Raw genomic sequence first — 25,210 nt, forward strand, 5'->3', positions numbered from 1 at the left:
AAAAAACGGGGGTACTTGATGAGGTAATGTTAATAGTTTTGTGTATTATGGCTGTTGAGCTTATTTTATGGGAGTTCTGAAAGTCGGCACCTCCCCCAGATAGAATACTGTGGTGACTCTTCAGTGTGCCCGGAGTATTATGCAGCCAGTAGGGAGAAGGAGGTGTGTGTCCTGGTTTGGAAAACTGTTCGGGTATACTGTTACTTGAAAAAAAACAAAAACAAAAACAAAAAACAAACTTGCAGAGCACCGTGATCTGATTTGCATAAAGAAAAGAAAAGGTAGGGGAGATGAGGCACCACGTGAATATTGCGTGTGTTCACATGCACCCGTGCGTTCACCCAGAGACACAAATTTTCTAAGAAATTTCTGAGACCCCAGAGTTCTTGGTGGTGACCTGGACACACGTGACACTGAAAGTGTGGGGCGTGACTCAGAAAATTGAGATTTTACTTTTACCCTTCAGTTCTTTTTGAACTTTCTGGTGTACTGGGGCTTTTTAAATTAAAACTTTAAAGATGATAGATTATTGGGACACCTGGGTGGCTCAGTCAGTTAAGTGTCCAACCTCGGCTCAGGTCATGATCCCACGGTTTGTGAGTTCGAGCCCCACGTCAGGTTCTGTGCTGACAGCTCAGAGCCTGGAGCCTCCTTCAGATTCTGTGTACCCCCGCTCTCTCTGCCCTTCCCCTGCTCTCACTCACTCTCTCTCTTGAAAATAAACATTAAAAAATAAAAAGGATAGATTATAGAATTATATTGTATCATATAAAATGTTTTAATTTTAGCCACACATTTCTGAGGGTTCTACTTTTATAATAGTGGAAATACAGTCTCAGAGTAAACTAAAACTCCTACAAATCAAAAATGAAAAAACAGTCCATTAGAGAAAATGGACAAAGGTGAGTGAACAATTCAGAGGAAGTTCAGTTGTCCAGGAAGCGTAGGTAACGCTCTTTATCTGCGTGCGTAATTGGGAGTATGTGAATGAAAAGAACGGTGGCATGGGGTTTTACACCCCCTGTATTGACACGCTTAAAGTCTTATAATGCCAAATGCAGTTGAGGATGTGGGGAAGAGGGGAGACTTCTCCACCGGGTAGTAACCAGCACAAACTTAGGGAAAATTGGCTATGTCTGGTAAAGCTGAAAATGCTTCTGGGTAGCATTTCTGCCCCTAAGCATATACCTGGAGAGGCTCTCATACAGGTACGTTCACCGCAGTACCCTAGTAACAAAATGAAGGTAACTGTGTTTTCCTGGCTGGGGGTTTGCGTGGATAAATTCCAGCAGGTTCCAACAGGCTGTCACAGCAGTTGAAAGGAAAATAGCCACCATTGAATAAGAAGTCATCGAGTTGCAGAAGGGTAGATAAAATGATAACATTCATGGAAAATTTCAAAATGCAAAGCATTTCTTTGTTTTTGGACATGTATACGTGTGATCCAGGCACACGAGGGGAAGAAAATAACATCTGCGGATGAGTCATTTTATCAGGGGAGGTGGGTGGGGCGAAAAGAGCAAGATGACCACTTACTTGTATTTTATGTCCTTCAAATTAAAAAGGACGGAAGTAAAGATGGCAAAGTGTTACCTACATGGGCCGTGGTTGCGGGGTGAATACGTGCATTTTTCTGGTTGTTGGAAACTACGGCAGTGTTGCTTCATAGGAAATGTTTTCAAGGGTCTCATCCCTGTTGTCTCCTTCCTGAGGGTGCCTGACTTGTTGACCAGTCCTATAACCTCGGATGTGTTCCTTTTCCAGGACAGAAAGCATGATAAACATCTTAAGCAGTTGTTTGCATCATATATTTCCTAGTTTTATGTGAAGTGTCCTCTCATTAAAAAATCTTTTTCCCCCCTTTTCAGACAGCATGTTTTCGTGAAGAAAGGGACGTCTTAGTGAATGGAGATAACAAATGGATTACGACCTTGCACTATGCTTTCCAGGACGACAATAACTTAGTAAGAACCGTTTCTATATGTTTCAGTATTCTTATTACGTTTTTATGGGCAGAATTTACGGTTATTTTCTTTTAAGCGGTATTTAAATGTAGTTTTTATTTAGAAAACCACGAATTCCACAGCGTAGAAATTGTCCTCCACCCCTCCCCCCGGGGTACTTCAGTACGTTTCCCCTGGAATTTTTTATGCTTTTTAATAGGCAAGTCCACACTAAATGCAAACATTTAAATTCTGTAAAAGGTGCTCAGGATTTTCTCTTTTCACCACTTCCCCGGTATGTCTTGTTTGTAGTATTCTGTTACTACTTGGAATTTTACATAAAAGTTTTCAAAGCGGCCACGTGCCACTTTAAGCAGAGCCGCGTTTTGCATCCAGGCTGCACCTGCTTCTGTGTGGGATGTCACGGACCACGTGACAGAAGAAACCGGGGTGAGCTCGGAGGAAAACAGAAGCATGCAAAGTGCTGCTAAGTGACGATTGAAGGGACGAACAAGGAAGCAGGAGAGGCAGGGGGCTGCACGCCCCCGCCTACGACCCCTGTGTTTTCTGGCCCCAGTTTTTATTTTGCGGTTTTTTAGCGCACACGTGTTGAGTTCCTGCCATGTGCCACGCACGACACTGGGTCCTGGGGTAGAAAATTTAACACGATGTCTTGTTCTCGTGACATACGTTCACTGGACGTGTGCCGGGTGCTAGGCGCTGCTTTCTAGATTCTGGAGACGTGGTGGTAAGGGACAGAGGAGCTCTGTTTTTACTGTTCCAGGCGATGAATCCGAAGTCAGGTAAGTAATATTCTCAGAGGGTCTCAGGTGAAGAAGGTAGAACATTCACTGAAAGGCGTGAGGTCGGTGAGGACCCTTCTGAGACGACTGTCAGTTAAGCCAAGAAGGGAGGAGAGGCAGAGCGGGCTAGGTGAGTCCAAGTGTGCAGGGTGAAGCAGCTTGCTGCGTTCGCCCCGGTGGGGGGGAGAGTAGGGGCGTGGGGGGGAGAGAGGGAGAGGGTCCCAGCACCTAGCCCCGGACAGGCCACGGGAAAGAAGTCAACCACGTTTCTCAAAGCGATGAGGATTTTTGGTCATGGAACTCTTGTGTATTTTTTAAAATGGCATTCTAGACCAACATGGGATTTCCCCGGTGTGGCCAGGCACCGCCCGCCACTGTCCTGCTGGAACGCGGGTGTCCCCCGTGCACGGCGAGCTCTGAGCTCCGATCGCAGCATTCCTAGCCGTCAGGAAGGTCACAGACCAGAAAACAATACCTTATCACCGCAGAAGTTCGTCGCAGAAATAAAACCTGAAAAGGGTGCAGCAGCCGTAGGCAGCGCGTGAAGGCCTGTTTGTCAGACGGGCGGGCGGGATGACCGGCCGCTTCCCAGCGTCCAGTGAATTCAATCAGGCTTGTGGCCGCGGCCAAAGAAACGCATTCATAGAGAATAGACTCGGCTCTGACGGTCAGCCTTTGGGCGAGAACAGTTGCTTAAAGAATGGGGGACGTTGGGAACAGCAGCAGTAGTTGATTTTAAAACCAGAAACTGAGTTTTGAGTGGTTGGTTTGGGCTCTGGAGTTGAAGGAGGTTATGAATTCCGTTCTGTTGTTCTTTGAGGCGCCGGGCCTGAGTTTGCAGTGACCGACACACCAGCCTTTATTAATAGTTAGTGTGGAATGTTTACAGTGAAAGAATTTTCAGAGAAGTTGAGAAGACACGAATTAGGTACAACCTGAATGTTCTCTGCTTCGATGTATTACGATGGAGAGCAGTGAAAGCAGGCATGGACGGATTTACACGTAATGTGAAATACCAGGCGCCTAATGCCCGCAGATATCCCTTGTCTTCTTAGTCAGCAGGGAGCCGGCAGCAGATATGTGAATCTGTCCTTTGTCACTGAATCAGTAATGTCACTGGTCAGCTTTACTCAGTCTCATGGAAGCAACTGTTCCCACATCCGTGAAATTTCGTTGGAAATCCCAGCTGCACGTCCGTGTGTTTGGTGCTTTTACACTGTTAACGTTTTGTGGCAAAGGGCCAAGATCGAAACATGTCTGAACAAAAAAAACCCACCCTCAGCCATTATTAGAGAATACTGAATAGCTGTGAAATTAGTGTTTCCTGTAGACTTGATATGTTTTAAAATAAATTTAACCCAAAATTCTAGGACAAAGCAGCACACAGACATGTACAACTTACCCTGTCATGTTGACAGCTCACCTTAACTGGAATCGCAGGTCCTGTCGAGCTGCTTTATCTAATTCTCATGCTGTCAAAAGTGAAAAGAAATGAGATCCCCATTTCCACATAAGCTTGCTTCAGATGGACCTTTTGAGCTCAAACTATATTTAGCACTAGTTTTGGGGATTTGAGTGCTAAGGAAATGTCCATAGTTCCAAACCCACTTTACGGCAATGGAGAACTCCCACCTGACCGTTAGTTAGAAGTGATGAATCTGCAGTGAAATGACACTCCGAAACACAGGTATCAGAACAGTCAGTAAAGGCCTTCCAAGTGAGGGATATGCTTCATTAAAATTATATGCTCATGAGGGGTGCCTCGGGGGCCTCTTCAGTTAAGCGTCCGACTCTTGACTTCGGCTCAGGTCATGTTCTCGTGGTTCGTGAGTTGAAGCCCTACATCATGCTCTGAGCTGACAGCATAGAACCTGCTAAGAATTCTTTGTCTCTTTCTTTCTGCCCTCTCCCACTTGCTCTCTATCTCTCTCAAGAAAATAAATAAAAAATTATATGCTCATGAATTAGTGCTGCCATTATATGAGTGACACATGTCTGTATACATCTCTGACTTAAATGACATGAACCCTGCCATCTTTAAGCGAAAATATAATTAAAAGTTTGTGTAACTTAGTAGTCACAGAGTTCGTCTAATTTAGGCCAGATCTTGTCTTTATATTCCTTACACGCTTCCAGACTGAAATAGTGTGTTTCAAACTTCAGATTGAAAGTTTTATTATGACTCGTTGGTGGATCATAAAATCAATGCAAGGGGGGTTACAACCAGCATTTAAAAAATTAAGTAAAACAGGAAATGACAGAGTTCAAGCAGTAAGAGGAGTTATTGTCTTGTGACATTTATTTCTTGAATAATATGTATCAAATCATCATATAAATCGTATTTATTATTGTGGGTTTTAGTCAGAATTGTTTAAAAGTCACGGTGTAGAGCTTTGCATACATCAGTTCTGTTAAATTGAGTGGGATGGTATTTGACTTGAACTTACCATACTTCTGTGAAATTTTTGTGGTGAGTGTGTCAGCGCAAATACAATCTACACAGGTTTGTTAGCAAAATTTCCAAGAGTAAACACACACCAAGTTTTTGCTTAGCAAACTTACAGCAGTTCATCATGATGGACTTTTGAAGGCTTTTAGGTAATAAGGACTAAAATCCACCAGTCACCGTGTTTTTCTGTTATAGATAGGCACAACACTGTGGATTCAGGGATTGCTTAAAACTCTGCATTTCATTAGAAACGTAGAAATTTACAGATACAGAACTAGAGTGTCCAACTACCGAATCTTGTATAGTAAAATTTTGCCTCATTTTCATTGACAAAAAGTCTGACTTACTCTGTCTTCTCTGAGTTTAGTCTTCTGTGTGCCCTTTGCTTTTGACATTAGAATTAACATGGCTTTTTTCATTTCTCGGTGAGAAGTAGTCTGTATATATCAGTTATTTCTCAGTGAGAAATAATCTGTATACATCACTCATTAATTTCTTGGTGAGAAGTAATCTGTGTATCTGTGTGATTAATTCTATTAGAATAAAAGTTAGAGTGGGGCGCCTGGGTGGCTTACTCGGTTAAGCGTCCGACTTTCGCTTAGGTCATGATCTCGCGGTNTAACAGGAGGGGCACTGAAATAGACAAAATCTCCTGTAAATTGCCAGTTTTCCTTAGCGTAGGGGAAGTTTGCGCTGTGTTAGTCTCAAGAGTATGAGTCCTAAATTACCTTGGTCATCACCAAAGATTTTCTGTTGAATATTTATGAAATATTAGAAAATAAAATCATTTAGCAATGTTGGCAAATCTAGTCTTAGATACCAAAAAGGAAAATTTATTTTACGGTTCTTTTCCAAAATAACCTGATCTGCAGTGCTGTGTGATTCGAGGAAGCCATGAGGAATAATTTCAGTTTCACGTATAACCTGCTCAGATATCTCCACAGCCCGTTGCTGGAAAAATATAGAGTCATAGCATTTTATGTGCTTCAGATAAGTTGCGTACCTTAACGAATGATCTTAAAATGTGATTAGAACCTTTATTTTTTAAAAAACTAATTAAACACAGACCTGCCTAGTTGCATCAACAGGGTCACATAACAGTTTTTCTCACTTAGATATTTAGAATATTTTGAATCCGTGCAGTGTGTCTCTTCTTCATACCTTCTTGTCCACTTTTCCTGTTTAGGTATTTTATCCTGGAGGGGAAAAAAATCCAGAAAATATTTAAAACAAAAATTTTACTTCTTAAATTAGCATTTGTAAACGGTTTACAGGATAAGAGACGTTTAAATGTTAGATGGTGATTAGTCATATGAACTCCGGACTCTTTACTGGAATCCAGTTTGTGCTGAGGATAGAAATTGTTGGCAAACAAGGCAAGAAGGGGGTTAGTGCAGTGTGGGCTCCAGGATTAACTAGTGGTGTCTCTGGCAGCAGGTGGATTAAACGGACTTCCTGTTCTCCCTAAGGAAACTCCCAAAAGCAGATCTGTTCTAAGAGATGTTCTTTCTCCAGAACACAGTTCATTTTTTGTGTGCTTTTACACATTTTAGCATTGTTTCTTTGGAATGTAGTTTCTTAGAAGCACAAGCTTTGAAATAAAGATTTTTTTTTTTTTAAAGAAATTGGGAGCTGGAAATCTTATGGTGTGTTACAGCCATACCTAGTGGTCTGGTTTATTTTGGAGGGATGAAAGATTGCTGAAGACTCAGTCTGGACCTTGAATTTCTTTTTTATTATTCCGGCATTCTGCGCATATTCTTTATGTCATGAATGTAGTCAGCTTTTTTATGGAACTGAGTCTTTTGAGTAAAAAGAAAGTGATCTCAGGATCAAGAACCCTGAGTTCTGGTTTTTCCACTGCCCAGGGTGTGTTTGGGCAAATTGTTTCACTTCTTACACCTCTGAATACACAGCCGTAAGGCGGTGCAGCAGCTGCGATCCCTGTGTCCAGTACAGGGACCTTATCTAAGTACCCTGTGTCCGCACTCTGGGACTCCTAATTCATGGGGACAGTGAAAGTGCTGGTCACTCAAGCATGAACGCCCCACTTTCCCTGCTCTAGTCTCAGTGTTACCTTTCACCTCCTCTGGATCTGTGCAGATTTCCTCCTATTTGTACCTGTTCTCATTCTTCCTCTCAGTGTGGGTGAGCTGTTTGCCTTTGACTTTGGGTCCATCACCTTTGGCCCTTCACAGAACTCGATTGCACTGGTCCACTGCAGTGTGACTAGCTCTTTCTGCCTCTACAATACACAGCGCTAGAAATGTAAAAACCAAGTATATATTACTCTGCATCTTGCTCTTGTCCTTCAATGATCCCATGGGCATATATATTTAATTATTCTTTTTGGCGACTGTATAAGAGTCCACAGAATGACCATGTTGAATGGATCTATTTAATAGTTTCTTGTTGATCTCTCTTCATATTGCTTCTGACTTGCTGCAGTTATCGAAGTGCTGTGCAGTAAATATACTTGTCCACATGCCCGACATAATTGGAGTTTTTCTTTTCATTGACTGTATTCCTAAAAGTGGGTCCAAGGACACACACCTTTTAAATTTCAACAGATACAGGCAGTTACTTTCCCGAGGAGTTGCAGTGTGTCATCCTCAAGAACGCAGTGTTGTTTCAACTCACCGCTCCCAAAACAAGAATGGGCTTCTTGCTGCTCTGATTGGTATAAAATGGATCTCATTGTCACTTTGGTTGTGACCATATAATAATTGGCTAATTGTGCTTCCTCTCAGATGAATTAATTGTTAATACGGCCTCAGCCTCATTTTGCTGGATTGCTTGCCCTCTTCTTGACACCTGGTGGGAGGCCTTTGTGATGGGATTATCATCTCCTTGACATATCTTGCCAACATTACCCCTCAATCTATATTTTTCTTAAACTTGCTTAAAGACATCTTTGCCATATTGGGTAATACTTTAAAGGTAGTTGATAAGTAGGAAGTTCTAGCAGATATTAAACTTTACTAATTATTCACGGAGAGCCATATGATATTGACATGGGAATAGACAACCACAGGAAGACAGAGTGCCCAAGAGCAGATCCAAGTGTATTTCACATCCTGAATTATGATAAGGGGACATTTCAGTTTAATTACAGGAAAGAACGGATATTTAACTGCTTTTTTAGATAATTGACTCTTTTTTAAAATATATTTTTTAATGTTTTATTTATTTTTGAGACAGAGACAGAGCATGAGTGGGGGAGGGGCAGAGAGAGAAGGGGAGACACAGAGTCCAAAGCAGGCTCCAGGCTCTGAGGTGTCAGCACAGAGCCCAATGCGGGGCTCGAACTCGCGAACTGCGAGATCATGACCCGAAGTTGGACACTTAACCAACTGAGCCACCCAGGTGCCCCAGATAATTGACTCTTTAAATAAGAGAGTAGCTTTCACACCTTGTACAAAAAGACATTTTAGACGAATGAATGAATGAACATGATCCAAGGTCAGGTTCTGTTCCTTAAAGGGCCTACAGCAATACCCTCTACTTTCCTGTCACAGTATTTACAGGACACTGAAGTCCCCACTGATTTGTGTTTTCTTCTCCATTAGGTTGTAAATTCGATCGAGGCAGGAGGCCTGACTTAGTCACTGTAGCGGCTCCATTGTGGAGTGTGATATTCACACACAGTGGGTCCTTTCTCTCTGGAATTGTGAATGAGCTTATATTTATGTTTCTCTCTCGTTCGGTATTCTGTCTTCCATTCCCGAGAAAGTCATTTACAGAATAAAATATAAAATAGGAAGCTATTTACTTTGTCCCTAAACCTGTAAGAGTAATACAGTGGAGGCGGCCAGGGGCCTGGATGAGGATTGGGGAAGTGGGTGGGGTAGAAGTGGATGGACCCCAGGAGATTCAGGAGGAAGTTGCAGGACCTGGGCGATTGAGACAAACGTTGTCCTGAACAAAGGGGAACACGTAAAAGAATGCCTTGCAGCTCTTGGGAGGGATCTGCTGGGCTCGGTTTTGGACAGAAGGAGCTTTTTCCCTATGTGAGGTTTTTATTCTCCGTTTCTAATGCATCTTGTCTCCCTAATACCAAAACCCGATTGCAGGTGTAGTTAATTTTAACTCCTCGCTTGTCTCTTATGAATTTTCTTTGGTGTTTCTGCTCATTGCTCTCTCCAGTTGCTGAATTCTGTCCTAGTAACAGCTAATTTACCTCTGAGGGCAGAGTAGGGGAAGAGTATACGAGCAGGCAGAGCCAGCATGCTGTTTAGCAGGCCGCAGGAAAGGAAAACTAGGAATAATTAGATATTCATAATTTTTTAAAAATTTTATTAGAATCCCAAGCAGGCTTCATGCTCTGCATGGAACCTGATGCAGGGCTTTCGACCCCACAGCCCCGGGATCACGACCTGAGCCGAAACCAAGAGTCAGACGCTCAACCAGCTGAGCCACCCAGGCGCCCAAATCTATATATTTGTATATACAAAAATATACAAAATTATATTCATAATCTCATGGAGCTTTATTATCATAGAAGAGGTCCAGTAAGACACATGGAGAGGCCCAAGGAAAGGGATCCACGGGGTTTATTAAGAGGGAGCACGTAGCAGATTATGGGTAAAAGTAGGCGGTAGGCTGACACAGGGAGCCTAAACTTTGAATGGGACCGTGGGTGGCAAAAATGTGGAGATGGGTGTTTCTAGCAGTGGACTGGCAGATGGTTACCCCCAGACCTTAGGAGCCTGGGAGACAGTAGCTCCTGTGCACCGTCGAGGCAGGAAAGCCTCGGATGGAGGAGCCCTTTGCCTTCTTATCCCCTGGTTTCTTCTCTGGGTTTGGGATAGAAAAATCTTGATTGGCACCCGGTGAATGTTTGTTGAAGGGGGTGAGTCATGTTTTATGACTTTCTGTGTGGAAGTATTTGCTTCCAGTTTTGATAGCAGACTTCTTTATTTGTAAAGTTTTGTGTTTGCTACTCACAGAACGTCTTTAAAGTAGTAGATGTGGGTTTCTTCTCCACAGCCGCCATCCTTGCTAGCAACATGTTTATGCTAAGAGTTTCATTATATAGGTTTGTTCTGATCTTCATGATAGGGTCTGGTCTGTTAAACATTAGGCCTAGTAAATAGAGCAAGTAAACTGTAGACCAGGATTTGAAATACATTGTTTCTCTGATTTTCAAGGATTTGAAAAATTAAATTGGTTGCTTTCATTTAACAAAAATTGCCCATGCTTATAATTTTAATGTACGAATGTGAATTTCCTCAAGACTCTTTAAATCTTAAATGTCAACTTGGTGATGTCACTGAAGTGATATCTTTATTTGGCAATAAAATAATTTTCCTTATTTGTTTATTTATTGAAATAGAGAGGGACCGAGCAAGCCTGTGCTCCCACGAGCAGGGGAGAGAGGCAGAAGGAGAGGGAGAGAGAGAGAATATTAAGCAGGCTCGATGCCCAGTGCACAGCCCAAAACAGGTTTTGATCTCATGATTGCGAGGTCGTGACCTGAGCCGAAATCAAGAGTTGGACGCGTAACCAACTGAGCCCCCAGGTGCCCCTTGGTAATAAAATCATTTTAACTTCAAGGTGTTAAAATTGACATTTAAGTATCTTCTGTGTGCTCTCCTTCACGCTGAGTGCTATGCTCTGAAGAAGGTGTCGTTAGCATAGATATATAGATGACAAAATAAAGTGTCAAAGAGAGTAATTTATTTTTCAAAAGTTATTTATAACCCAGGGTCAAAATTTAAATACAGATATCTCTGTCTACAGAGGCCATCTTTTTACTGTGTCTTGTTTTCACTCAACTTAAAAAAAATACATAATATATGATATAGTATGATATAATTAATATAATAATACACACATATATACATATTTATAAAGCAATACAGAAAATACCAAAAAGCGGGGCACCTAGTGGTTGAGTCGGTTAAGCATCTGACCTTTGACTTCAGCTCAGGTCATGATCTCATGGTTTGTGGGACTGACCCGTGTCGGGCTTCATGCTAGTGGCCCAGAGCCTCCTTGGGATTTTCTCACCTCCTCTGTCTCTGCGCCTCCCCTGCTCACGCTCCCTCTCTCTCTCTGTCTCAAAATAAATAAATAAACTTAAAAACAAAGAAGAACGGAAATACCAGAAAGCTGTGACACCACGGGTAACCTAACACCGCAGAGCTAATCCCTGCGAACATCTTGGCGTCAACTCCTTGTCCTTTCGTTCCCGGCACACACACACCCGTGGTGAAGGAGAACTGTTGGTTCACTTTGTTGCATGGCACTCTCTCCGTACCGCCTTGCTTCTGCCGTTAGGAGAGCGGGTTTCTACACCCGCGTCAAACGGGAGGGGGGGGGGGCAGTGCCACGTGGTCGATCTGCCGCAGCAGCTTGCCCGACTCAGACCAGCGCCCGGACACGGGTGCGCAGGGCAAGGTGTGGCGAGAGGGGCGCCGACCCCCTCAGCGGCGCCTCCACCCGTTGGCCAGCCTGAAGCTCTCCCCTCCTCCTTCCGGGGTGCCAGCAAGGCCTCACACGCAGGCGTGGTCCACAGGGTGCTGCCCGTTACTGAGGGGTCCCGCCTCCGCCCTTCCCTGGAAATTTCCAACCTTCCTGTCTTGGTTGGTGTCCCTGGTGACCCACCCCCGTCCTTAGGTTACCCAAGGGCTTTGCAAAAGTCACCTCAGTAGCATAAATACCAGTGTGGTTGGAAGGAGTTTGTTATAAATAACAAAAGCCAGCTTTGTGCCAAAAAAAAATATATATATGATTATAAATCACAGTATCATATACACATACTTGTGAGAGTCCATGTCTTAAATTAGTGGACTTCTGTTTCCATAGACCTAAGAAGAGTCCATGTGGATATTTCTGCACTATCAGAAGTAAGAGGGGAAATACGTACATCGTGGAAATTATTATGTCCTGTATCATAGTGCTTTCCACATGCTGCTCCAAGTACTGGGTTAGTGAAGTTGTTGCCAGTCCAAGAGAAAGGAAGGAAAACGTCATGATGATAAAGAGGAATTTATTCAACAGGCATGACTGTCTTGTATTCTGAGTTACTGTCACCATTTTTGGAGAATTAGAATGTTTCTTCTTCTATGAAATGTCTGTTATAGGGGATGATGTTGCTGTTACTTTTGGATGCTGTTACTTGGCAAAGTATAACAACAAAGCAGTGGTAATCCTTTGTTGTTCCCTGCTCAGTTTTTAACAATTTTATTTTCTTGCCTTGGGAAGCTTACAGCCTGTCATGATCATCTTACACAGCTTCTTGTTAATTAATGACGACAGTATTTGACCCCAGTGCTACTTGACCTTGGGATCTGTTACATGTACTTTTTCACCCTTCTTATTTTTGCTTACTTTTTCTTCTCCTTCCCAGTACCTGGTTATGGACTATTACGTGGGCGGGGATTTGCTGACGCTGCTCAGCAAATTTGAAGANCCCCCCCCCCACGTGGCAGCGGGCTGTGTGTGTGTCCAAGGAGGCGTTTTCATGGCAACGTGGTGCTTTCCAGGGCCGTGGAGTAATTGTTTCTTTGTAAACTGCTTGACCGGTGTAGTGATTGATTGAAAGTCTTCCCTACAGATGTGGGTATAACTGTATGCAGTTTAAGATGGAATGATAGAAGTGGGCCTGTTTACAAAATGATTTTTCACCTAGGATTATTCTTCTACTTTTTTTTTTTTTTTTAATGTTTTATTTATTTCTAGGAGAGAGAGAGAGAGAGAGACAGCGTGAGCAGGGGAGGGTCAGAGAGAGAGGGAGTCACAGACTGAAACAGGCTCCAGGCTCTGAGCCGGCAGTCAGCACAGAGCCCGACGCGGGGCTCAAACCCACGAACCGCGAGATCATGACCTAAGCGAAAGTCGGACGCTTAACCGACTAAGCCACCCAGGCGCCCCTATTCTTCTACTTCTTGACACACATTAAAAATTTCTTTCTCCATGAACGGTTCATAATAATTTATGTGTAATAAATTTTAAAACATACAGTTTTAAAGGCAGTCTCATATTTTATTTTTATTTTTTATTAAAAAAGTTTTTCAAGTTTATTTTTGAGAGAGAGACAGGGAAAGTGAGTGAGGTAGGGACAGAAAGAGAAAGAGAGAATCCCAAGTAGGCTCTGCACTGTCAGCATGGAGCCCGACGTGGGGCTCGACCCCACAAACCATGAGATCATGACCTGAGCCGAAACCAAGAGCCAGACACTTAACCGACCGAGCCCCCCAGGCGCCCCGGCAGGCTCACATTTTAAAAGGAGAGAACATAAGAAACCATCACAAAGTTACTGATGAATTAATCATTCAGACGAGGACATCTTGGGTTGTGCAAGATGTGAGCGTGAAGAGGCGCTGGGGAGCAGCAGGTGCGGAGCCTGACCCGTCTGAGAGGGAAGGTGCTGTTGTCAGAGACCGCGGGGCCGCGTCGCACTGACGCGGAGGGCTTGCTGCGGCCCCGCCGGCAGGGGGCTCCGGGGCTCTGGGTCAGATGGGGCTGGGAGCTGGCATTTCCCACACATCCCCGGGTGCTCCTGCTGCCGCCGGTCCAGCCACCAGACCACACTTTGAGTCCTTCTGCTCAGTAACACAGAAGCGACCGTTCTTCTAAGTTGTGGGTGATGGTAATCTTTGGGAAGGACGGGAGCGGGGGAAGAAGAGGAAGTTTCTGTTTTGGTGGTGAGTTTTTTTTTTTTTTAAGATGTGATTATCTTCTGCTGATTGGTTTACTTAGCAGTGCACTTCTAGGACATTATTAAAGGAAGAATATTTTTGTTAATGTGTATTTATTTTGAGAGAAGAAGAGAGCATGAACAGGGCGGGGGGAGGGGCAGAGAGAGAGGGAGAGAGAATTCCAACCCGGTTCTGCTCTGTCAGCTCAAGAGCCCAATGTGGGGCTCAGTCCCATGAACTGTGAGATCATGACCTGAGCCGAAACCAAGAGTTGGACGCTTAACCAACTGAGCCACAGGTGCCCCAAAAGTAAAATATTTTGCTTAAAATTTTTCTAGCCTACTCCTATGCTTTTCCCTGTTGATGTTTGATAGTCACAAATTTTATTGAAACTAAAAACATGAAAATACTTGGAAAATTGCAGAACACAACATGTTTTTAAGATGGCATTGTGGTCTCGAGAACGAATTATAGGATGAGAAACTAAAGGGCTTTTTTTGTTGCTCAAACAGTAACCCAAGGTCCTAGCTGAGGACTGTCATTTAAAAATACTTTAAAAGTATAGGGGCGCCTGGGTGGCTTAGTCAGTTAAGCGTCCGACTTTCGCTTAGGTCATGATCTCGCAGTTCGTGGGTTCGAGCCCCACGTCGGGCTCTGTGCTGACTGCCAGCTCAGAGCCTGGAGCCTGTTTNAAAAAAATAAAATAAAAATACTTTAAAAGTATCATTTTATTGACCATTTAAAGAATGTTAGTCTCATGGGGTTTAGGGAAACTTTACCCGATTCGTATCTAAATTCTCAGTAAGGAATGATTGCTTTTGAAGATAATTCCTCTGGATTGGAGATAGTCAGTTTGAGGTGTTTGTGTCACCTGCCCGTGTTCCAAGCTGTGACAGCTCTTCCTGCCATCACAAGACCCCCTCCCACCGACGGTACACACCGTCCCCCTCAGTACAGCCCTCCACACGACAGCTGTCTTCCTGGAGTTGACACTGAGAAGACTACCAACCCTGAGCTCTGCTTACACACACATCAGCTACAAGGTGCCTCGTGGTGAATGAATCCCATTCATTCCATTGTCGGGCAGTCCACTGCCATAGGATTTTACTTTATGTGAAGTTTTTCTCCTAATCATTGGTCCTAGTTTTGCCTTAGAACCACATATAATAATCTAATTTATCTTGTTATCATGCCTCCTGAAGTCCTCTCATCTTTAGGTTAAACATCTAAGTATCTGTAATTTCTCTGTTATCAAGGCTTATGGACACGTTCTCTCTCCCACCATCTGCCATGCGCATACATACCCTCACCGTCACCTTGTGCCCCTCCCCCCCACGCCTCCTTTCCCTCCTGTCTCTCCCTTTACTCCTCAGTGGACATGTTCTGCTGGGTCAGCGTACCTCTTAAAATGTGGTTCTCATTTTCTGGATAGATTGTATTTTAGTAGATGCTTTACTGAGGAAATATTCATGGAGTCTTCTTTTATAAATAGCACTGAGCTGAACTGCATAAAATTTCAAGTACGTGTAGCATATAGTCCTGACTTGTGAACGGCTTCCAGTCTGTTTGGGGACACAAAAGACAAGACATAAAGAACTAAAGTAACAGAAGTTAAATAACCATTTGGGGCAAAAGTATAAGAGATGGAGTGAGCCCTGATTGTGAACTCTTAATTGAATTATACAAGCAAATTATAAACTCCGAGAAACAAGTGATAAGCTTAATTCTAATGGTTTTTTCCAGTGGTTATTTAACTCTCACTATGTGTTACACACGTTACCTGTATTCTTCTAATTCTGACAATAATTCCGTGATTAGGCTGTCATCTAAATTGGATGTTGTTCTGTTTTATAGTTGAGGAAACCCAGCTTCAGAGACAGGAGCCTGTAATTAGCATAGCCTGGGGTAAAACTGAAGTCAGGCCGAGGCCAGAATTTATCCTGTTCATACGACGTCATAATGCTCATAAGAGAATGCTTTACTGCTAGGATTTTGCAGGCTAAAAAGGCTTTCTGTGGGCAGAGAGGAAGGCATGCTAGAGACAAGGCATGGAGGAGACAGGGACACAGGCGGGCAGAGCACGAGTCTAGAGAAGAGAACTTCCGTTGACTTTAGGAAGAGGGAGGCCATTCCTGTTGTGGAAACGCTTGAATACCATGCTATAGACTTTAGATCTTGGGAGCCATCCAGTTACTGATAATTTTAGGTACTGTCGTGTTTGATTAAAACAGTGTGTTGAGTAAGTTGGTCTTACAGTAAACTTGCGTATCAGTTTTCACGTTTTGCCAAATCTCAGAATGTTTTATAATTAGGAACTTCAAGTATAGGGAGTTAGAGCAGATAAAAAGGGAGTAATGGAGACTGGGTGTGTTCGAGGAAGGAAATAACTTTTTTTCCCTTCTGTTCTTTTATTATTTTTGAAAATGTTTATGGATTTATTTTGAGAGAGAGTGTGTGTGTGAGCAGGGAAGGGGCAGAGAGAGGGGAAGAGAGAGAATCCCAAGCAGCCTCCGTGCTGTCAGCGCAGAGCCTGATGCGGGGCTCGAACTCACAAGCCGTAGGTTATAACCTGAGCCAAAATCAAGAGTTAGACACTTAACCGACTGAGCCACCCAGATGCCCCGCCCCCCGCCGTGTTCTTTTAAAATAAATTTATTTCCAAACTTATAAAATACATTATTGGTGTTCTAAAAGCACAGACATTTTCATATTGCAAATTTTGTCTTCACTTATGTGTGGTTTTATTGAGAGAAATGAGCAGAGGAGAGTAGCAGATGAGAGGAGTCATGAAATCGTACGTGCGAGTGCTGAGCACATTGTGAGAGTTCAGTCAAGAACCTTGCAACTTCCTTTGAAATGTCTAGAAATACACTTTAAAAACGCAATGTAAAGCATTACCTTACCTGTTTTCAGAGGAGATGTTAATGAACAGGAGACGAAAGAGATAGGAACGGGATAGGGAAATCCGAATCGCAGAGATTGACTCCAGAAGGCTGTAAAGTTGATTTACACACTGACCCCATACAGTAAAAACGTTTCCTAGTAACATTATGTAGTGAAAAAAAGCCTTCAGCTAGGTGCCAGCAGCCTTGTATTCTGTGCTGGTTCCTCTGGAAGCTTTTTAAATTTAGATTCTAAACCATGATTTATCACCGAGGTCACAGCAGCTTGGAACTTGTAAAAACAACGACAAAACCAATCTTGTAACGATGGAAAGATGCTGCTTATTCCAGCGCTGGCGACGGGCTGCTGGCACACAGACCGCCTCCTGGTCGCTGTACTGAGATGTCTGGGAATGTGGTCTGTAAGGACACCTAGGGGCTGCCCCCTTGATTTTCTACTGAGAGGTACCCCAGCAGCCCCTCCCCTTTTAAAGGAGGCGGGGAAAGGGTGCAGTGGGACAGAAGACAGAACAAACATGGCAGCCCTAGAGCTGGGGGCGTGGCTGATGGGTGTGACATCAGTTCTCCCCAAATCGATCTGCAGGTTTGATGCCATCCCTATCAAAATCCCAGCAGGGTGTTTTAAAATATATTTTTAAATTTATTTACTTTGAGAGAGAGACAGAGAGTGTGAGTGGAGGAGAGAGAGAGAGGGAGACACAGAATCCAAACCAGGGTCTGGGCTCGGAGCTGGCAGCGCCCAGCACAATGCGGGGCTTGAACCTATGAACCATGAGATCATGACCTGAGCCAAAGACGAAGGCTTAGCCTACTGAACCCCCCAGGTGTCCCTGTTTTTGTTTTTGTTTTTGTTTTTTGTTTTTGTTTTAAATCAGGGTGGAAGCATTAATGTTGGGCGCCCCCCCTCCCCCCCCCCAAGCAGGCCCAGCTGCTGCCCTTGTGTTTGTAGTTGTGGTTAGGCCTCAGGCTCCTAGCTTGTCCCTAAACAACTGTCCGTAGCTACAGATTTAATAACATCGTTTCATTTTCAGTATTTATGACAGCTCACAGGTTTTCCGTTTAGAGTAGTGAAGACTTTGTTTTTTAGGTAAAAACAAGCTTACTCCAAAGTTTGTCTGGAAATTTAATGGAACTAGAGTAGCTAAAATGATTTTTTTTGTTTTTAATGATTTTGGAAAAGGACGATGAGGTAGTCAGAATAACTACCTGATCTTAAGACTGATGTATTTCTGCCTTAAGCAAGAGACCACGTAGTGGGGGAAGGATAAAAATCACAGACCCCTGAGTAGAACACTGGACCCAGCAGAAATGCACACAGATGCCCCCAACTGATTTTGATGAAGGTGCTAGTGCAACTCAGTGGGGGAAGGGTCGTCTTCAGCAAGTGGTGCTGGAATAATAAGCAAAAAAAGGAAACTTCCTTCAGTGTCACACAAATGTGAAAGATAATTTAAAATGGGTCATGGACTTAAATCGACTCTGTAGGGGCACAGGTCATGTCAGGTCATGATCAGGTCAGATCATGATCAGGTCAGGTTGGTGGGTTTGAGCCCCGCGTGGGGCCCTGTGCTGTCAGCGCAGAGCCCGCTTCAGGTCCTCCGTCCCCCGCCCCTGAACCTCCCCTGCTCGCGCGCACTCTCTCAAAAATTAAAAATACATACATACATAAAAATGAAAAATAAACATTAAAAAGTAAATACATAAAAGTATAAAACTTTCAGAAGAAAACATCAAAGAACATCTTCTGGACCTAGGGCTTGGTAAGGAGTTCTTAAGATAGGACACTGAAAATTACTAAAAGTAGGCTTCATCAAAACTAAACACGTGCACTTCCGAAAGCCCAGGTAAGTGGACGAAGGGGCAGGCCTCAGAATGGGGGAAATATTTGCAGACCACATACAGGATGCACACCTTCTATCTAGGTTATATAAACTCTTGAAACACAATCCTCAAAAAACCTCAGACAGTCCAAATATAGGATGGATGAAAGACGCAAAGGGACGTTTTGCCCACGAGATGTGGGTGGCAGTGAGGCACATAGAGCACTGCTCCGTGCCATTGGCCGTCAGCAGACTAGAAACTGCACCCGCTACAACGTGTCAGGGAGCGGGTATTAGGACTGCTAAAATACAAAGTAGCGGTCATACTAAGTGCCAGTGACCACATGGAGAAGGGAGATCTCCCACAGAACGTAAAATGGTTTGGCTACTCTGGAAATAGTTTGCAAGTTTAAAAAAAGTAAATGTGCACTTACCATACGACCTTGTAGTTGCATTTGTAGACATTTATCCCAGAGAAATTAAAACATCCTCACAGAAAAACCTGTATGTGAATATTCATAGCAGCTTTGTTTGTAATAGCAAAATATCAGAAACAGCCTGCAAGTCCTTCCTCAGGTGGCATGCTGACTACCTGCTTGTGTACTCAGCCCGCAGCACTGGGATGCAGTGCTTGGCCTGCAGTACTGGGATGCAGTACTCAGCCTGCAGTTCTCGGCCCACAGTACTGGGATGCAGTGCTGGAATGCAGTACTAGGCCTGCAGTACTTGGTCCACAGTACTGGGATGCAGTGCTCAGCCCACAGTACTGGGATGCAGTGCTCGGCCTGCAGTACTGGGACACAGTGCTCAGTCTGCAGTTCTCAGCCCGCAGTACTGGGATGCAGTACTCAGCCTGCAGTGCTTGGCCCTCAGTACTGGGATGCAGTGCTCAACCTGCAGTACTGGGATGTAGTACTCAGCCGACAGTACTGGGATGCAGTACTTGGCCTGCAGTGCTTGGCCCTCAGTACTGGGATGCAGTACTCAGCCCACAGTACTGGGATGCAACACTCGGCCTGCAGTATTTGGCCCACAGTACTGGGATGCAGTACTTGGCCTCCAGTGCTTGGCCCTCAGTACTGGAATGCAGTGCTCAGCCCACAGTACTGAGATGCACTGCTCAGCCTGCAGTACTGGGATGCAGTACCCAGCCCACATACTGGGATGCAGTGCTCGGCCCACAGTACTGGGATGCAGTACTCAGCCCGCAGTACTGGCATGCAGTACTCAGGCTGCAGTGCTTGGCCCATAGTACTGGGATACAGCACTAGAATGCAGTACTCGGCCTGTGGTATTCGGCCCGCAGTACTGGGATGGAGTACTCGGCCTGCAGTACTCAGCCCGCAGTACTGGAATGCAGTACTCGGCCTGCAGTGATTGGCCTCAATACTGGGATGCAGTACTCGGCTTGCAGTACTGGGTTGCAGTGCTCAGCCCGCAGTACCAGGATGCAGCACTGGGAACTCACAGCCACCTGAATGGCCCCAAAGGGCATGATGGTGAGTGGCAAGAATTAAAGCTCAAAATGTTATGTTGTTTATGATTCCACTTATCTAACACTCCTGAATTACCAAAACAACAGAGGTAGAAAACAGCTGAATGGTGGCCAGGGGACAAGGTCAGAGGCAGAGTGAGGCTGAGACAGCACCGGGCAGTTCTTTTCTGTGGTGACAGAGCAGCCGTGTATCTTGAATGTGGTGGTAGTTACGTGAGTCGATATGTGGGCTGGAATTGCATGGAACTACACACAGAATTAAAAAGGATAAGAGCTGAAAGGTGCCGATTCCAACATTAATGTAGTCGTGTCAGATTCCTGGTTTTGCTTTCGTGTTTTGTGACCAGTGGAGAAGCCAGGTAGAACGGCTCATGGGATGCCTTGTACCATTTATGCAGTTTCCTTTGCATCTGTAATCATTCCATTCTGGGGGACTCAGTTAGTTAAGCACCTGACTCTCGATTTCGGCTCAGGCCGTGATCTGGTTCGTGGATTGAGCCCTGCATTGGGCTCTGTGCTCATGGCATGGAGCCTGCTTGGGATTCTCTCTCTCCCTCTCTCTCTATGCCCCTCCCCCACTTGCTTTCCCTCCCTCTCTCAAAAATAAACAGACTTTTTTAAAAAATGGAAGTTTTAAGAAATAAAAAGCACCTCTACTGCTTTATTTTAAAAAGTCTGAAAACCAGGCCCAAGAAACTCTCCGTCTTGGTGAATTCCTCAAAGATGCCAAATTTGCTTAGGCTTCTGGCCTGCCCGGAAGTGATTTTTCTTCCCACCTGTCAGGCTGGGACCTGCAATCCAGGCACTTGGGTTTCACTGGCATATAGATGTGTAGTTCACGAGGTAAGCAGAGTCCACTTAGTGAAATGGTCAGTAGTAGGTTGCTGGACTGAGCCCTGAGGAGCTTGAGTATTTTGAGATTGGGTAGAGTAGTAGTGGCCACAAAGCAAACTAAGAAGAAGCAATAGGAGGAAAATAACGAGAATATGGAAAATAAAGTAAATCCCCTTTTCCTTGATGTTTAATTAAGTTACATTAATGTCTTAGCCGATGCTTTTTTTTTAGTGTTTTTAATGTTTATTTTTGAGAGAGACAGAGCATGAGTTGGGGAGGGGCAGAGAGAGAGGAAAACACAGAATCCAAAGCAGTCTCTAGGCTCTGAGCTGTCAGCGCAGAGCCTGACACAGGACTCGAACCCACGAACCGTGAGATCATGACCTGAGCTGAAGTCGGATGCCTAACCGACTGGGCCACACAGGCGCCCCTTAGCTAATGCATCTCAAACAAACATTTAATATCATTTTTCGTGTCCTGGGCGTTGGAGTGGGTGTGCGGGCTACTATTTATGGAAGTAATATGATCTTTACCTTCAATTTATTGCCTTTAGAAAAAAGACTAAGTTTCAGAAGACACTTCTTCATAGTTTTGCCTAAGTCAGACAAATTTTAATTTTGGAAATTCATTCATTGTGAAAGTATTGTTCTGTCTGTACTGTTTTTCCTAGTATTCTGCCTATTTTCTTAGGTGAGATACTCAATAGGAATGGAGGAAATATGTCTTTATTTTGAGAAATTACTTTGAGATAAGCTTAACTCTAATAATAGAGAGCAACTGAATGACAACAAAACCAGGTTAAAAAAAAAAAAANGAAATAAATGAAACATTTTAAAAATATTTTAAAAAAGCAGTAAGAATTACATACTTAACCACTGTGGAGATGGAGAATAAGAGAGTAAATTGGGTCATGAACATGTGAAGCCTGTCTGTGATAGGAAGTAGATGGCTTAAGACATTGAAATAACTTCGCTGAGGAAGGAGGACATATACAAAGAATGAACATTAACATTTAGGAATAAAATTTTATCATTATTTTAATGTGAAAGATATCACTTAAATACTTAGAAAAATATAATATAAAAGTAGTGTTATAAAAGCATGTCCATATTTTTTAATGCTTTTAGCAAAATGACTGTTTTTTCTCCGTGTTTGTTGAAACACTATTTCGGCAGTCCTGAAATATGTTATTTTCAGCCTGTCAAATCAGATTTTCGCCTTTGCCATCCATGCACTTCAGTTTCCAACGTGAGGTCTGGATGCCAGCATTTCCATTTTTGATTTCCTGAATAAGCAGTTTGCATTTTAAGAGTGTGTCCTTTCTCTTCAATCATTTATTTGCTTGAATGCAAAATTTGTGAGAGAGATTATTTCCAACAACCAAGCAGTATCCTGTGGCATATGTTGGACTCCGGTTGATTAAAGTACACGCCAAATGTTGGGTTAGAATAAAGCAAGCCCTAATTATAGGTTGAGGGGAAAGACCCCAATTTTTTCTCCATGTGTTAATTAAACTCAGCAATAGGCTTGGTGTTAAAGCTGTCAAGCATGCTAATAATGGAAGACATAAAATCCTACTAGAACAACAAAAATTAAGCTCGATCTAATTAGAATGTGGTGTTTGATGATCCTCTGGATTGTTTTAAATGACAGAAATGGAAAGGTGAGGACATTTGTGATGTCTTTAAATAATACATGGATAATCAAAACGTTGATTCTGGTACCAAAATATTAGCAGCCAATATTGTGTCTTACCTTGATTTCTGTCTCCAGTGGGGTTTTTTTCTATGATGTCACCATTTTAAGAGTGGTGCACTCGTTGTCTACAAACCAGAAGGATCATACTAGAAAACTACCATGATAGAGAAGGGAAGGTCACTGATGGTCGGCAGGTCATGGAGATCAGTGATAAAAAGCATATAATGCTTTAAGGTTGTTGATTAGAGAGAATTAGATATGCATATAATCTTCAGAGAGAAGTCCTTTCTTCAGGTTAGATCACCTATCATTTTACAGTTCTTTGTGGAAATAGATATCCCTATAGTTAGGTAATGGTAGACTGTGAACCCAGTTTTTAAGAATGGAGAATTCTCTCCCTACTTTAAACCCTTCAGAGGCAGTTTTAAAAAATGTTCTAAAACATGGAAAGAGCCTAAGTGTCCATCAACAGATGAATGGATCAAGAAGATGTGGTTTATCTATACCATGGAATACTACATGGCAATGAGAAACCATGAAATCTGGCCATGTGTAGCAACATGGATGGACCTTGAGGGTGTTATGCTGAGCGAAATAAGTCAGGCAGAGAAGGACAAATATCATATGTTTGCACGTATAGGAGGATTAGGGGGAACTTGACGGAGGAACAAGGGGGAGAAGAAGGGCAGAAATGGTGGGGGAAAGGGAGAGAAGCAAACCATGAGAGACTCTTGAATGCTGACAAAAACTGAGGACTGATGGATGTGGGGGGAGGGGGGATGGGCATGGAGGAGGACACTTGTGGGGATGAGCACTGAGTGTTATGTGGAAACTAATTTGACAATAAACTATTAAAAAAAATGATCTGAAAATCACAGACCTCTCTTAATTGGCTCTACTCCTCATAGCATTAGATCTCATCCTTGATAATTCACATTAATAGTTTTCATTGGTATGTTACTGGCTCCTGACTTTTCCCCAAATTTCTTTCACTGGTAGGAGGAAAGAATGAGCTCTACCTTTTTGTGTTACTTGCCAGTGGTATTCGGGGGATCTTCGTTAAAAATTGCTTTAAGATTTCATTATAAATATTCCTTTTTAACAGTTTTATTGAGATGTAATTCACATACCATACCATTCAGTCATTTAAAATGTACAGTGGTTTTTAGTATTTTCACAGATACATTTAACCATTACCTCAGTCCATTTTAGTATTTTCATCATTTCAAGAAGAAACCCTGTACCCTTTTCACCTCCCTGTTCCCTATTTCTCTAGCCCTAAGCAACCATTAATCTGTCTTTATCGATTTGTCTAGCATGGACACTTAATATAAATGAAATCATGTAACGGGTCTCTTTTGACTGGCTTCTTTCCCTTGGCACACTGCATTCAAGGCTCAGGTGTGTTATGGAGGATGTGAGAGTATATGTCTCAGACTGACCAGGCTGACTGTCTGGTAAAACGAAAACACCAACATTCTCTGGAGATTTTTGACAGAATCCACAGCATACATGGCATCATAATGTGCACAGAATAATCCAGAATTAGTCTATCAGGAAATTATGACTCAGTCTCAAGAGGAGAAAGTGGACTGATAGCTCAAGATGACCCAAGTCACCCAGGTTTGAATTATAAAAGTTATCAGATAAAAACCTTTTAAAAGAAAAAAAGTACTTCTTTTAAATATACTTCATGAAGTAATAGAAGACACACTTGAAATGAATGAGATGATAGAAAATCTCAGTAACAGAAAAGAAGAACCAAATGAAAACTTCAGAATAGAAAAACACAGTATCTCAGATAAAAATTCACTGAATGGTGTCTCGACCAGAAAGGAGATGCAAAAGAAAAAGTCTGTGAAGTTGAATATAGATCAATAGAAAGTATCTTATGCAAAGCAGGTATGAAAAGNGAAACACAGTATCTCAGATAAAAATTCACTGAATGATGTCTCGACCAGAAAGGAGACGCAAAAGAAAAAGTCTGTGAAGTTGAATATAGATCAATAGAAAGTATCTTATGCAAAGCAGGTATGAAAGATTAAAAGAATGAACAATTTAGGGATGAAGAGATCTAACAAGATGTCATTGGAGCCCCAGACATGGCTTAAAAAAATAATGGCTTAAAACTTCCCAAGTTTGGAGAAACATATAAATTTATAGAGTCAACAAATTGCATCAAGCCAAAACAATAGAAATTCAAAGAAAATCACTCCTAGCACCTCCAAATCAAAGTATGAAGTTAAAGGATATGAGGAGTCTTGATAGCATCCAGAGGAAGAACCATTTCCCATGGGAAAAACAAGTGGAAAGAGCTCAGATTTCACATCACAGCCACGGGTACTAAAAGATAATTAAACAATTTTGGCAACACTGGAAAGAAGAAAACTATCAACCTAGAATTTTGCATCCAGTGAAAATTTCCTTCAGGAATGAAGTTAAAAGAGAGTATTTTCAGATACATGAAACCCAAGAGAATTTATTGCCCTAAGACCTTCCTTACAAGAACCACTGATGACAGATTTCAGAGTGAAGAGAAGTGTCCCCAGCAGGAAATGTGGATCTTTAAGAAAGAAGAAAGAGCATAATGGTAAAAAAAACTCAACATATGTAAAACGCC

At 42.9% G+C, this 25,210-nt stretch overlaps 1 protein-coding gene across 1 annotated transcript in view; it reads left to right on the plus strand.

Annotated features, from left to right (window-relative positions):
- CDC42BPA (CDC42 binding protein kinase alpha) overlaps window positions 1-25,210 on the plus strand; it is a 285,304-nt gene that overhangs the window by 104,996 nt on the left and 155,098 nt on the right. Inside the window, exons 4-7 of the mRNA XM_077779914.1 lie at window positions 1,869-1,964; window positions 12,550-12,674; window positions 19,172-19,598; window positions 19,816-20,062. Of these exons, the coding sequence (XP_077636040.1) occupies window positions 1,869-1,964; window positions 12,550-12,674; window positions 19,172-19,598; window positions 19,816-20,062 (895 nt within the window). The remainder of the gene's footprint in view (window positions 1-1,868; window positions 1,965-12,549; window positions 12,675-19,171; window positions 19,599-19,815; window positions 20,063-25,210) is intronic.

This window comes from Crocuta crocuta, unplaced genomic scaffold (genome assembly GCF_008692635.1).
Source record: "Crocuta crocuta isolate KB4526 unplaced genomic scaffold, BGI_CrCroc_1.0 scaffold322, whole genome shotgun sequence".
NCBI lineage: Eukaryota > Metazoa > Chordata > Mammalia > Carnivora > Hyaenidae > Crocuta > Crocuta crocuta.